At 36.8% G+C, this 13152-nt stretch overlaps 1 protein-coding gene across 8 annotated transcripts in view; it reads right to left on the bottom strand.

Moving 5' to 3' along the window:
- The window catches only part of enah (ENAH actin regulator), a 93349-nt gene that overhangs the window by 51237 nt on the left and 28960 nt on the right, over positions 1-13152 (bottom strand). For 6 of the 8 annotated variants that reach the window (XM_059498437.1, XM_059498438.1, XM_059498442.1 and 3 more), the window contains exon 2: positions 10472-10631. The exons of the other annotated variants lie outside the window; for them this stretch is intronic. In XM_059498437.1, the coding sequence (XP_059354420.1) occupies positions 10472-10560 (89 nt within the window). In that variant the 5' untranslated portion in view covers positions 10561-10631. The remainder of the gene's footprint in view (positions 1-10471; positions 10632-13152) is intronic. 8 annotated transcript variants of the gene reach the window in all.

Genomic DNA, 13152 nt, shown 5'->3' with positions numbered 1-13152 from the left:
TGGGAAATGTGCCCTCTAAACTTACATAGACAATGCTGCAAAAGCCCACAAACACGGGATACAATTTAGCCTTCTTTGAAATCATGTTTGCCAAGTTAGTGAAGAGCACATTAATTTGGGTCAATGAGTCAATTCAGTGAGTAACAAGGGTATTTTCATGGTGTTTGAGTGAGACTAGAAATGCAAGAGAAAGACTGGACCATCATCGGGGTAGGGGGACAACTGAGAAAGTCCCAGGCCCTGTGATAAAAAAAGCCCATTTAATACACTCTATGGTATTAAGTACTCACTGGACCTGGGCTAGTAGTCAGATTCACAAATAAAGGACTCTTTTGAACGGATTCTTTTCAGTGAATCAGAAGTTAATAAAAAATAAATCACTTTAACACTGGGGGAAAAAATTACAGACTTCAGCTTTAATAGGAAAATGATCAATGACAACAAAGCATAAAAACTAAATGTCTCCATTTGAGCGGTTCTACAAATCCCTAAGAGAGCCACAGACTCCTAAAATAACACTTCTGCTGCGCTTTACCTACTCAACTAGCCACAGGTGCGTGAGAAAGAGCAGACAGGAGCTATTTTAAACCCTACTCCTGTAACAGAGATGGATCAGGCTGACTGCTCACAGGGAGCTCGAGGGTCCACGGCATGGTGTAGGCGTTGCAGGGAGCTGGAAATAGGCTCCGACTCCCACTGTGAGATGTATACTGTCTCACAGCCACAAGGTGAAATTAGCATACAGTGACAAATAACTGAATCCCTGAACAGTCTACAAAATGAGATCACGATGAACCTGGCAAGATGTGACCAAAAAATACATACATATACAAAGATATATACCATACACTACCATTCAAAACGTTGGGGTCGTTAAGATTTTTTAAGCGTTTCTGAAAGAATTCTCTTATGCATATCAACTTCAAGGCTGCATTTATTTGATGAAAAATACATGAAAACAAAATTTGTGAAATATTATTATTATTATTCAATTTTAATGCATTTTAAAATGTAATTTATTCAAAAACAGCTCTGTTCACAGCGACCCATTTCGGTGCATGTATTTTTAAATGATAATCAGCTACTGCTAACCTCATCCCTCTCTTTTTTTTTTTGAATGGATGAATTTTTTTTTGAGTGAATGGAGTTTTATCATTGTAGGGTGGTTGTGTCCAAACACTGCTGGGTCACATTTATATGTAAACACAATGTAAAAGTAAATTTTGCATCCAATGTCCCATTTAACACAATTTTGAACAATACTGTATACTGTAAATAAAGCCACCAAAAAGCACAGTTAAAGGGTTAGTTCGCCCAAATAGCAAAATTATGTCATTAGTAACTCACTAGGCTTGTTGCGATAGTCGGTGTTACCGGTGATACACGGTGTTTAACCCACCTACCGGTAATAGCACTTGACCACCGGCACCGTCCCCATCGTGTTGAAGTTTTAGCCTATAGCGATAATTCAGTTAGTGACTACGTGCCTTCGTAATTTAGCGTAAGCGGAACGAGCGCCGCAGTAATGCAGGAGTCCGATTTCATTTATCATTTGAGGAGAGTGAGGCGAGCTAACTGGCAAAGGATGGCGGAAGATCTGGTTTCAAAGCGAACTGTTGCAATTTAAAATGAAGGTTTTTCGTTTATTGTTTCTCATTTAGCCTATTTATAATTTTTTTTGTACGGTGTATGCAGTTAATAGGCCTACCTCTTTTTTTTAACAGCTTAACGTGAGTTTAATTTTTATATTAGTTTTTTTTTTTGCACTTAAGTGTCCAGTGATTATTCGGGTAGGCTACCTTATTTAACGAAGTTTTTGATGTTCGTTCGTTTCATATTCGATGGTTGTGCGTTGTTTTTGTTTTTTTTTTGCTGAAAAAGGCAGGCACTTTATGTAACGAATATTTATAATTATTTAACGAGTCTTGTTTGATACTTGCACGATGTGTGCAGTGGTTCGTTTTGTTAATAAATGCACTTTAAAGGTGTTTCATAAGTGCTTTCGTTTAGTTTTTGCATGGTGTGTTAAGTTATTATTCATTTTGCAATAAAGATGTGTGTAATACAAGCGAGTGTCTTATTGTTTTGTGTATTTTTATTAAGAATAAAATAAATTAACCCATGATTAATTCAAACAAATGCTACTGAATTGCCGCTAATTAAAGTGAAAGTAAATTGAGACGTGTGCACGTCTGCACGACCGCATTTTCGGCCTCCCGAAATCCCCGACACGCAACCCCGGTGACACCGGGATTACCGTTTTTTTACACGTCGATTAACCGGTGGAAAAAATCCGTCACCGCAACATCCCTATAACTCACCCTCATGTTGTTCCAAACCCTGTGTGTACGGTATACGGTCCATGTCCAGAAAGGTAAGAAAAACCTCATCAAAGTAGTCCATGTGACATCAGAGGGTCGGTTAGAATTTTTTGAAGCATCGAAAATACACTTTGGTCCAAAACTAGCAAAAACTACTACTTTATTCAGCATTGTCTTCTCTTCCGTGTCTGTTGTGAGAGAGTTCAAAACAAAGCAGTTTGTGATATCCGGTTCGCTAACGAATCATTCAATGTAACCGGATCTTTTTGAACCAGTTCACCGAATTGAACTGAATCGTTTGAAACGGTTCACGTCTCCAATAAGCATTAATCCACAAATGACTTAAGCTGTTAACTTTTTTAATGTGGCTGACACTCCCTCTGAGTCCAAACAAACCAATATCCTGGAGTAATGCATGCACTCAAACAGTACACTGACTGAACTGCTGTGAAGAGAGAACTGAAGATGAACACCGAGCCGAGCCAGATAACAAACAACAGACTGACTCGTTCTCGAATTACTGGTCAACCTGTATTTGATGTTTACCTGAATTTGATTTTTAGAACATCTCTTGAGAGGAGATAACCTGTTTTTGGAATAGTCATCTGCCACTTTCATGGTGATTTTTTTGGCAGTGTGAAGTGTATAGAAAAACACTGCATTAATATTTTTCAAAACTGTCATTGAGTTGCATGGGTTTAAAACAACAATTAAGTAATTGATGACTGAATTTTACTTTATAGCTGAACCAGATTCCTTTAATTAGAAAAATAAGCAAACACTATTGCGGAGTAGTCAGGCTAGCTGAGAAATTCTGAATATTATTCTTCCTGTATGACTGTTTAGGAGGCGTTTGGAAGGGCAGGATGTGGATCTCACTATATGAAATGTCATGTCAACTGATTCAGCACTTGTATCCGTTTTCCTGTGCATTTCATCTGTGATACAATATTCATGCAAATTCAAAAGATTTCAGACTTTGTAGTGATCATGCACTAATGTTAAAAGAGACATCCTCATAAGTCACAATCTCTCATTAGGGTTTTTTTTTTTTGCTTTCTATTGGTCTTTTTATAGACTGAGGAATTAAAGCCATCACCTTAGTAACACTGTGTAAATGGCTGGGTTTTATGTGTAGCTCTGTATGAGAAAGGGAAAAAAAAATAACAGCTATTCAGGCTTTTTTTTTCGCTTTGCCTTTTGTTTTGCTGCATAACACAAGCTCTGAGCGCATGATCAGCACTAAATAGACAGTAAACGGGTCTATCTCGAGACTATCCCAAAAATACAAAATGGATATAAATACTCTCAACCCGGTGTTCACCGTTCACCTTGGCATGCTTACTATGATCCTTTACAGCTAATGACAGCAACTGCTTCCTTCCACCGTCGAGATGGAGAGTCCCTGAGCTGCCAACACCTCACCTCCTCCACAAAAACTGCAAAAACTGGATTAAAAATACACTCCACTCACAAACCATGAGTCACGCAGAACACCCATTTCGGTGGATGCCAGTGTAGATTCATTCATGCCATGCTCTGCAGCACAATGGGAGACATCATCACTGTATAAACAGCTCTGGTGACATCTTCTGCATGGGCAGCTATTTGTGAGAAGAGTCTGCTTTCAAGCCACTGGCAAGGAGACAAGAACACACTTAAAAGGGACAGAAAGCAATGCGAGCAGAGTGCTAATACCGTTTTAATTCACAGATCCTTGAGTACGGACACAAAATGAGCAATATGTAAGCTGAAAAATAAAAGTCAGCACCAGCAGATACAAAAATGTGCCAAATATTTATATATTTTATTAGATATATATATATATATATATATATATATATATATATATATATATATATATATATATATATATATATATATATTTTATTAGATATATATATATATATATATATATATATATATATATATATATATATATTTTTTTTTTTTTTTTTTTTTTTTTTTTTTTTTTATAAATATACCATTTATTTTAGTGAACGAACTGACATTCCATATTTTTGGATATATTTTTATTTATATAAAATGTTTTACTCTTAAAAAAAACATTACTTGTATTAAATTACTTTAAAAAACATATGTAATTATTTTAAAATATTAATAATAATTTATATGAAGTGTTGATTTTCATTTATATAAAAAAATATATTATAGTGTGTGTATCAGGGGTGTAACAATATTCAAACCAAACCGAAAAACCATGCTACACCACCCATGGTACATGCGGCGGTACTCTATTGGCCTACCCCACCCACTGCTGAGACACTTCAAACACGTATGACCACGATGGTTTTGAATAGCTTTAATCACTTTGAAAAGGAAGGTACCATTAAGGGAAACATGTGCAGAACAAATCGGTCATAAATGTTTCATAAAATTACAAAGAGAACATGACTGTAAAAGAATATGCCATGTTTCAGCATGTCGTTATGGAAAGAATGAGTCCACAGAGTTATATCTTCATGACTAGCATAGTCAAGTTCACTTTTGCAGCCACTCAGACTCAGCTCTCACTTATTTGCCATGTTTCACTGCAGGATTATGAACATTGTGCGTAATTCTACACATTCCCACAGATTTCATGATTATAAAGTGGGGATGTCACGCAAACATTTATACACTAAAGCTGGTTGAATTCAAACAGATTATCAGAGCAGGATCAGGCATTTGAAAACTTTGTGTGATACGGAATTTCTCAGTGTGATTGATTGGGTTTGAGTGATACCTCGTCTTCTCCCATTCTCTCAAAATGTACAAATAGCCTCACATCCATGATATCCACGTTGAGTTTGCTCTGCAAGCGAGCTGCATGACTCAATACAAGACTAGGGCATGTTTCGGATAGTTCAAAATTTTAAGTCCCAATTTAAACTATTTTCAAGCTATTTTAACAAAGCACTCGCACACTCTCTGAGACATTCTTCAATGCACTCTCAGCCAAAGCGTGCATAGCTCACGACTCTCACTAAAGTCTCATTTGGTATGCATTAATTACATGAACTAACAGAACAATTATTGTTGTTATTATTATTGTTGAGTTAATCTAATCTAGTGTTCTTTAGCATTGCCATGTGCCATGACATGAACTCTACCCCCACAGCAAAAATAAATTAAAGGGTAGATTTGTGCTGAGAATATAATGATTATCTGTAATAAATTCAAATTGGAAATGTTGTTAGGTTATATGTCATCCTGTTTCACAAGCATCACTAAATTATGACATTTCCTCCACTCTAAGAGACACTGAGTATGTTTACATGGACATCTGTAATCTAAGTAACCTAAAGACAATATTATGATTAAAGTGTTTACATGAGTTGCTTTTAGAATATTCCTTTAATGTTCCCGTTTTACATGCTATAGTACATAGATTGATTAATGGCACGTCATTACATTCCCATGCAACGCGATCTGACGTTCTCTCCAGAATTTTACGTATCAATGGTACCATATACAGTTTAGGGTGTTTCATTTTTAATTTTAAGAAATCTTTAAGAGCAGTTAAAGGGGTCCTATTATGCTTTTTTAAAAAGTCTTGATTTAGTTTTGGGGGTGTACTAGAACACGCTCTCATGCTTGGTGATTCGAAAAATGAATTTTTTTCACACAATTTACATTTTTACAAATCCTTTCTCCCCAGCCTGGCACAAAAGGCTTGATTAGTTCCAGGTTTGATTAAGGCCCACCTTCCAAAAAACTAAATGTGTTATGATTGGTTAGCTGTCCCAGTGCATTGTGATTGGCGAACATCTTAGACGGTGTTTTGGTATTGCCCCACCCCTTGCCACAGTAGCAAGTTCCATCTGCTCCAGTATAGTAGTAATACTGAACAAGAGGATCGTGCAGAACCTTTACTCACACAGATATTGCAAGACATATTAGAGTATATTGCAAGACATAGTTTTTTTTGGGGGGGGGTTCTGTGATTAGCGGTAAATGTCCATCACCTGCTTTCAGACAGAGCCGTAGTTTGCTGACAAGCTACGCAATATCTCGTTCATAATCCCAGATGAATCGCATGCAATTATGAACACGATATTGCGTAGCTTGTCAGCGAACTACGGCTCTGTCTATTAAGTGCTGCTCCATTTGAAAGCAGGTGATGGACATTTACCGCTAATCACAGAACCGGCTTTACTAACGAGACAAGCATGACAATCACATGCGTTTAATCGTGCAGCCCTATTTTTTTGTGCTAAATCATGTTTTAGATACGATGTCAACAACCGCTAAAAAACAACTTCATTTACTATGTACACATAAGTGCAAGGGTTATATTACATCACAGAAACGGCATACAACTTATAATTTAAAACAGAAATAACACACACAACAACAAATAAAGCAGCATATTTAAAGGCTGTGATGCAGATACAGCAGATTGTCCCGACAGTGGGAACTGCTCCATCTTTCAGCAAAAGCTTTTTGGCGAAACCAGCACTGTACTCCCTCATGTTGTGGAAGCTGTCCTCAGTATAATGTGCAGCACATTCAAATTTCCATAGGCAGGATTTATTCTTATGATATTCCATGATGGTCCGCTTTGCGACAACACATACCACGGATAACAATGCTGTAGTCCAAACGAGCCATTCATTGTATTTCTTGAAAAGGGATTTTTAAAACCTTAATATCTCCCTTTGGAGTTGACTTTGAGATTTCTAACTTTGTAGATCTTTTTAAAGCCCAAAAAATACATGCTTCTCACTGACTAAAATTCAAAAATGATTAAAAAGCATAATAGGACCCCTTTAATTATTTGTCATTCTATACATTCAAACAGACGACAATGGATAAAAATATGCCTTCTTGCTTGAAGCCATGCTCTTTTGTTAGTGTGTATCCTGTCACAAAATGCAGTGAAAAATCCTACAGGACGGTATTAGTGTGATTAAGGTGTAGGGATGGGACGATAACCGGTTTTATTGATAACCGTGATAAAATGTGCTGAAGGTTAGTAATATCGTTTAAAAATGAATTATCATTAAAACCGTGTTTGATTATCGCGGTTTTAATAACTCACTATTAAATCATGTCCAGCCAGTAACAGTCTGACGCAAGCGCAGCGCACAATGTTTTTTTTGTTTTTTTTTCGAGAAGGAATGGCGAAAGTCAGTGACTTTTCTGACACTTTTCATTGTAAGGAAGGAAATGCCACATAATTTAATCTTTCTTTAAATTAAGTGCATAGAGTTGCTTGTTTTATTAGTTGTTTGTTGATTATTAAATATAAAACTTGCTGAAATGTTTTCAGTGTGAGCATCAACTATTTTTGAACACTTTCATCTCGTTTCAACAAAACCGTGATAATATTGATAATCGTGATAATTTTAGTCACTATAATCGTGATATAAAATTTTCATACCGTCCCATCCCTATTAAGGTGTGTACAGGTCTATACTGCACTTCCACACCAGTCTTTCGGATGAGAAGTTAAACCGAGGTCCTGACTCTATGTGGTCATTAAAAATCCCAGTACAAAAAATCCCCTACAAAGAGTAAAGAGTAACCCCAGCATTCTAGCCAAATTGGCCATTGGCCTCTGACCATCATGGCTTCCTAACCATACCCATACATGGATTTGCTTCATCACTCTGTCTCATCTCCACCAATGAGCTTGTGTGGTGGGCGATCTGGTGCAATATGGCTGCTGTCACATCATCCAGGTAGATGCTCCACACTGGTGGTGATTGAAGCGATTTACCCTTTCTATGTAAAGCGCTTTGATTGCCCAGAAAAGCGCTATATAAATGTAAGGAATTAGAATTATTATTTTAAAAACATCTCAACTTCTCAGAATGCTGCAAGCGCACCACAGGTCATGTGACAAGAACCAATCATCCTTTCTATAACACTGAAAGCTCAGCCAAGATAGAGGAACAGCTGATCATCGCTGTACAGGGATAGCCATTTTTAAGTAAATGTAGTGTAAATTTAGTAGCAGAGCTACTGTAAGCAATTTTCAGTGCTGGAAATCCATTTATCCTTTGCTGAAACTTCCGCGTCGTCATGGAGAGTGCAGGTCATGGTTACTTAGCAACAGCAGACACAGCGGGAGCGCAAGCTATCGAGCGTTTTGGAAAGGAGGAGAAAGCGGCGCTGCTAGCGTTTCCACACATTTTAGGCGCGACATGTGAACAGCCCCTAAGGTAATCAAAAATCTGTTTACATTGGAGATTCTTAATCAGAGTATGGTCTTAATCTTGTTAATATAAAATTATTGTTGTACATGTAAACATACTCAAGCACTTTTCAACAATTAAAAAGGTAGACACGTTTTAAGTCAGAGAATGTTGACCTGACACCGAAACGCTTCAATGAAAGATCTGTTCTACCCAATATCAACTCTAGCACAAATCTATTCCTTTTTCCTTCAGGCATCCTTGTATGACTGGCCACTAAAGAACATCAGCAAAATACTGCTATCCTAAATACATTTTCACTTTGACAGCTGCCATCTGTCATCTTTATCTAAGCAGTGTGTCGGGTATAATCCACACAGTTTGACATGTAGGACATTCAAGATGTTCATGGTTGTGTAGTAAAGCCAGATGGATGGCTTTACGAAGTCTAAGAAATATTAGTTTCTCTTTTTAATCATAAGAAATTTTTACTCTAAATAGGTTTCCAATTAAAATTTTAACTCAAGCTGACAATAATTACTCTGACCTTAGACAGCATCTTGGAAACCACAACTTCAACCACATAAAACCCCTGTCATTAAACCACTGAATAGTTTGATATGCCAAGCTAACATTGCCCTCTGAAACCATGTTCCATCCTTTCTAGATATGAATAGAAAATGTACAATAATATTTTATTTAAATAAATATACACACACACTTGTCTTTTTGATTGCATTTAAAGTGGACTGAATGTGTTGCCAACACAACTCATAAAAATATAGTGTTATTTAATATTTAAATACTATTTTACTACTGAGTTGGGAATGCTAGATAACTTTTTTTTTGGCAACACTTCACTTTAAATGCAAATAATAATAATACTAATAATAATGTGTGCATATAAAGTTTATACATTTCAGAAATGTATTTAAATATATGTTTATAATAGTTATTATTATTTTAAAAAATTATCATTATAACTATATAAATGTCTAAAAATACATATACAGAAACTAAAAACATACATGTTTTGCATGCATTTAAAGTGGAGTGAATGTTTCCAAAGCAAAAGTGTTGACCACAAAAAAAAAAATCTTAAGAATGAGCAGCCCTGACTCATAAAACCGGATCGGCATGGCAGGTGTTACTCAGCACAGTAATGCAAAACATCAACATCTGCTAAACAATGAATTTCAAAGAATCTTTTCATTCTAGAGAAAACTACCACCAACACCTCACCACAGTACAAACCTGGTTTTCGGAGAGCCTAAGGTAATTCTGGTGTTTACATAATACATAAGGAAATTCAATTTTAACAAAGTACCAGGTGAGTGTTGACAGTGACATGTTTTACCCCAACTGAGCTGCTATTCACACCCGAAGAACACAGTGACTTCTCACACCAAACCTTTTGCACATATGGAGGTTCCCCCTTGAGAACATCATAAGTGATACTTGTTAGAAATGACAGTGAATGGCAGCATGGTCTATAAAAACACACCATTCATAGCAGCTAAATAGGGAAACACCTTTCCTCCAAAGACTTTTAACCACTTACTGGAAGTGAGAAACCCAATTTAATTTGGCTGAGAACCCTTATCAGTAAAACGAGGACAAAAACCAACTTTAATACGGTCTGTAGGGCAATATATGTGTTATGGGATAAACTAGCCATCAATGTTTGATGAGTGATTTTGCAGAGCACAAATGTTGGTAGCCTGCCACCGGTTTTATAGGCCAATTTGTGAATCTCCCATCCATTCCACAGGGAGCTATTAGAGCTAATCTTACCGAAAACATTTTCCACCAAACTTCCTAAAGCAGCTCACATCCTCCATAATTACAATAGAGCATTGCTTTATTAAACCCCACAACCCCAAACAACCAACGATGAAGCAGAAATTAAACAAACTAGAAACTTAATGCATTTCAACAATATATTGAAGGATGCAACAGTTGCTCGTATCAGGAAAATAAATCCATGAAGCCTGTGTGCGTACATACCGGTGGACTTCCATTTTTGAAGACAGGGTGCATCTTTCATTCAGTATGAAGCCGGACACCTTGCATTGTGCTGCAGACTGGAGCTGCATGGCTTCCCCCGGCTCAGATGCTGCGGATTCGATCCCGATCACACTCGCATATTCATCGCGTTCCCCCTATTCTGAATACATCGGTGATTCATTATTTTGAGACAGGCGCAAGTCAGCGATGCTTCTCCATGCTGCTTGCATACACAATCCCGTTTTTCACAGTGCTGGACGGTAACCTGGCAACAGGCATTTGAGCGCTCACAGTTGTTAAAGGAAATCACGTTTGGGAAGATGAAATTGCTACGCTGTGTTAATACTGGTCAACTGAGCAGGCTTTTTCCTGCCCTGCCTCTCTCTTTCTCTCTCTCCCCCTCGCTCTGGTCTTTCCTACCCCCACTCTCCTCTCTTTATTCTGTGCTGCTCCATTTCAATAGGATGATAAGCTAAATATTTAATGATTGAGAATAGATTGGAGGTAATCCAAAAGAAGAAAACTCCTTATGTGACCTCTCAGGTCACAAACATACTTTAAGTACATATGTAAAATGTAAGCGCTTGGATGGCAACAGACCTCAGTCCTGAAGGAGGCACTAGAGTTACCTTCAGATGTTGTGCCATTAAACCAGATGTGTTCGAATTCTAATTCTAAAGTAGGCAAAGTTGTAATACTGAGTTATCTTTGATCACGTAAGATTATTTTTTAAGTGCCTAGGGCTGGATGATATGCCTGAAAATATTATGTTATTTCATTTCAATACTAATCACAATATTTCATACTAGGAAATGTATTGCACATTGTTAGACCTCAAGAATAACTACTAAATAACTACTAATTAACTGCTAAATAATAAAGCAACCTTTTAATTTACAGCGCCATGAAATAAGTTTTATTTTTACTTTTGTTAGACAACACCCAAAACTGAGCTTGTGTAGTTAGAAAGAAGTCCCATGACTTGAATAGATCCTGTTTTTGGGCTTTAGTAGAGAAAGACAGTATCATTACAAAAAATGTACCATGCTATCAAACTTTAAATTGAAACAATTTTGTGAGGTAGCGGACCTTTAAAAACTAGGGAATGATTTGACCAGAATATTGACTACAGCTTAGTTTCAACTGCTCGAGACCATAAAATGAGCAATGAAGTCAAATCAATTAAAATGATAAACATATTTTAATGCAGGATTCCTGAACAGTAAAATAAAACGGGGGAAACGTGACAGATACACTCTGAGATCATGTGGTTTGGTGTATGGCACAGACCTGTGGTTTGCGATTGTCTGGCCTGTCTCCAAAGGAACAGATGGGTGTGAGTGACAGGCCAGGTGTAGAATAAGGGCCTGGTCATTTTTGAGGGTGGGGCTGACTGCACAGATGCCTGATCATAATGCACGGTCACACTCCAAGCGTTCAGCCTGTAAACTCTGCAATTAATCACTCAGGCGCTGACGCCAGGACAGAGCCGGTGGTCAAGGACCCACCCAAATCAATCATAACTGACAGGGACGAGCGGACAGCAAGATTAAGTGATTTGGTGCTTCTCAGCAGGGCTGTCAATATATATAGCTTTCAGTAGCCAATACCAATTATTAGTATTATTATTACATAACAGTATATTAGTATTCTATAATATCATATTGTCTGTGGTGTTATATAATAATAATAATAATAGTGTAATATTCCTAAAAATACATTTCATTATTACAATTGTTAATTTTTTTATTACTACTATTACTAAAGTAACACTGACGTTATCATTATTAATCAGCCTTATTAATAAATAGTTGTAATAATAATAAACAACAACATTTTTTATAATAATCATCATCGTACTTTATTCCAATATTGACAGTGGTGTTTGAATATTACAATAACAATACTAATAATAAACTTATTTAATATTCTAATAATTTGTATTAAAGTTACTTTAGTATGTATTACTATTATTAATGATAGTAATAGTAGTTGTTGTAATAGTAGTAGTATTAGTATGACTATTATTAAATTAGTACTATATGCTACAATATTTGCATTGGTGTTAAAATATTATAAATGTTAATAAATTATATAAATACTAACAATTACATTAAACTAACATTAAACAATTCAATCAAATGACATTTGCACGTAAGGAGGACTGTTGTATCTTTACTTCCCAACTGCTCAACTACATATAGAGTATATTTTGTATATAAAAAAAAATTTTTTATGCTGTATACTGCCTCAATACCATGAAAGCAGTTCTTGAAAGCAGGTAATGCTCACTCTCGTTTTGCATTTCATTGATAGAAAATACACAAACATTTTCAGACCAATGAATGTAATTCACTCAAGCAAACGTGCAAGTCAAGCATACTCACAACAGACTCTCACGTTTAGAGAGAAGCGCAATTATGCAGGAACCCATTAGCTACTATGGCTCTGAGAGCAGTAGGCCAACATGCTATCAATTACAAGAGCTAACGTAGACCTTTGGAGTCTCACGTAGACAGCAGTTGGCGTGCCACATCCCAGATTTGTCAGGCACTGAGAGAGCCACCTGGAAGCACCAGGTTCCCGCGAGTGGGTGGTGTAGTCAGGTCAGGCTGAGAGTGTGAAACCTTGAGCCCGGCATCGGTGGAACACATGGTGCATGGGAGGATGCATGCAACACC

This window comes from Carassius carassius, chromosome 18 (genome assembly GCF_963082965.1).
Source record: "Carassius carassius chromosome 18, fCarCar2.1, whole genome shotgun sequence".
In the NCBI taxonomy this organism is placed as follows: domain Eukaryota; kingdom Metazoa; phylum Chordata; class Actinopteri; order Cypriniformes; family Cyprinidae; genus Carassius; species Carassius carassius.
This window is presented reverse-complemented; position numbering and strand designations above follow the sequence as displayed.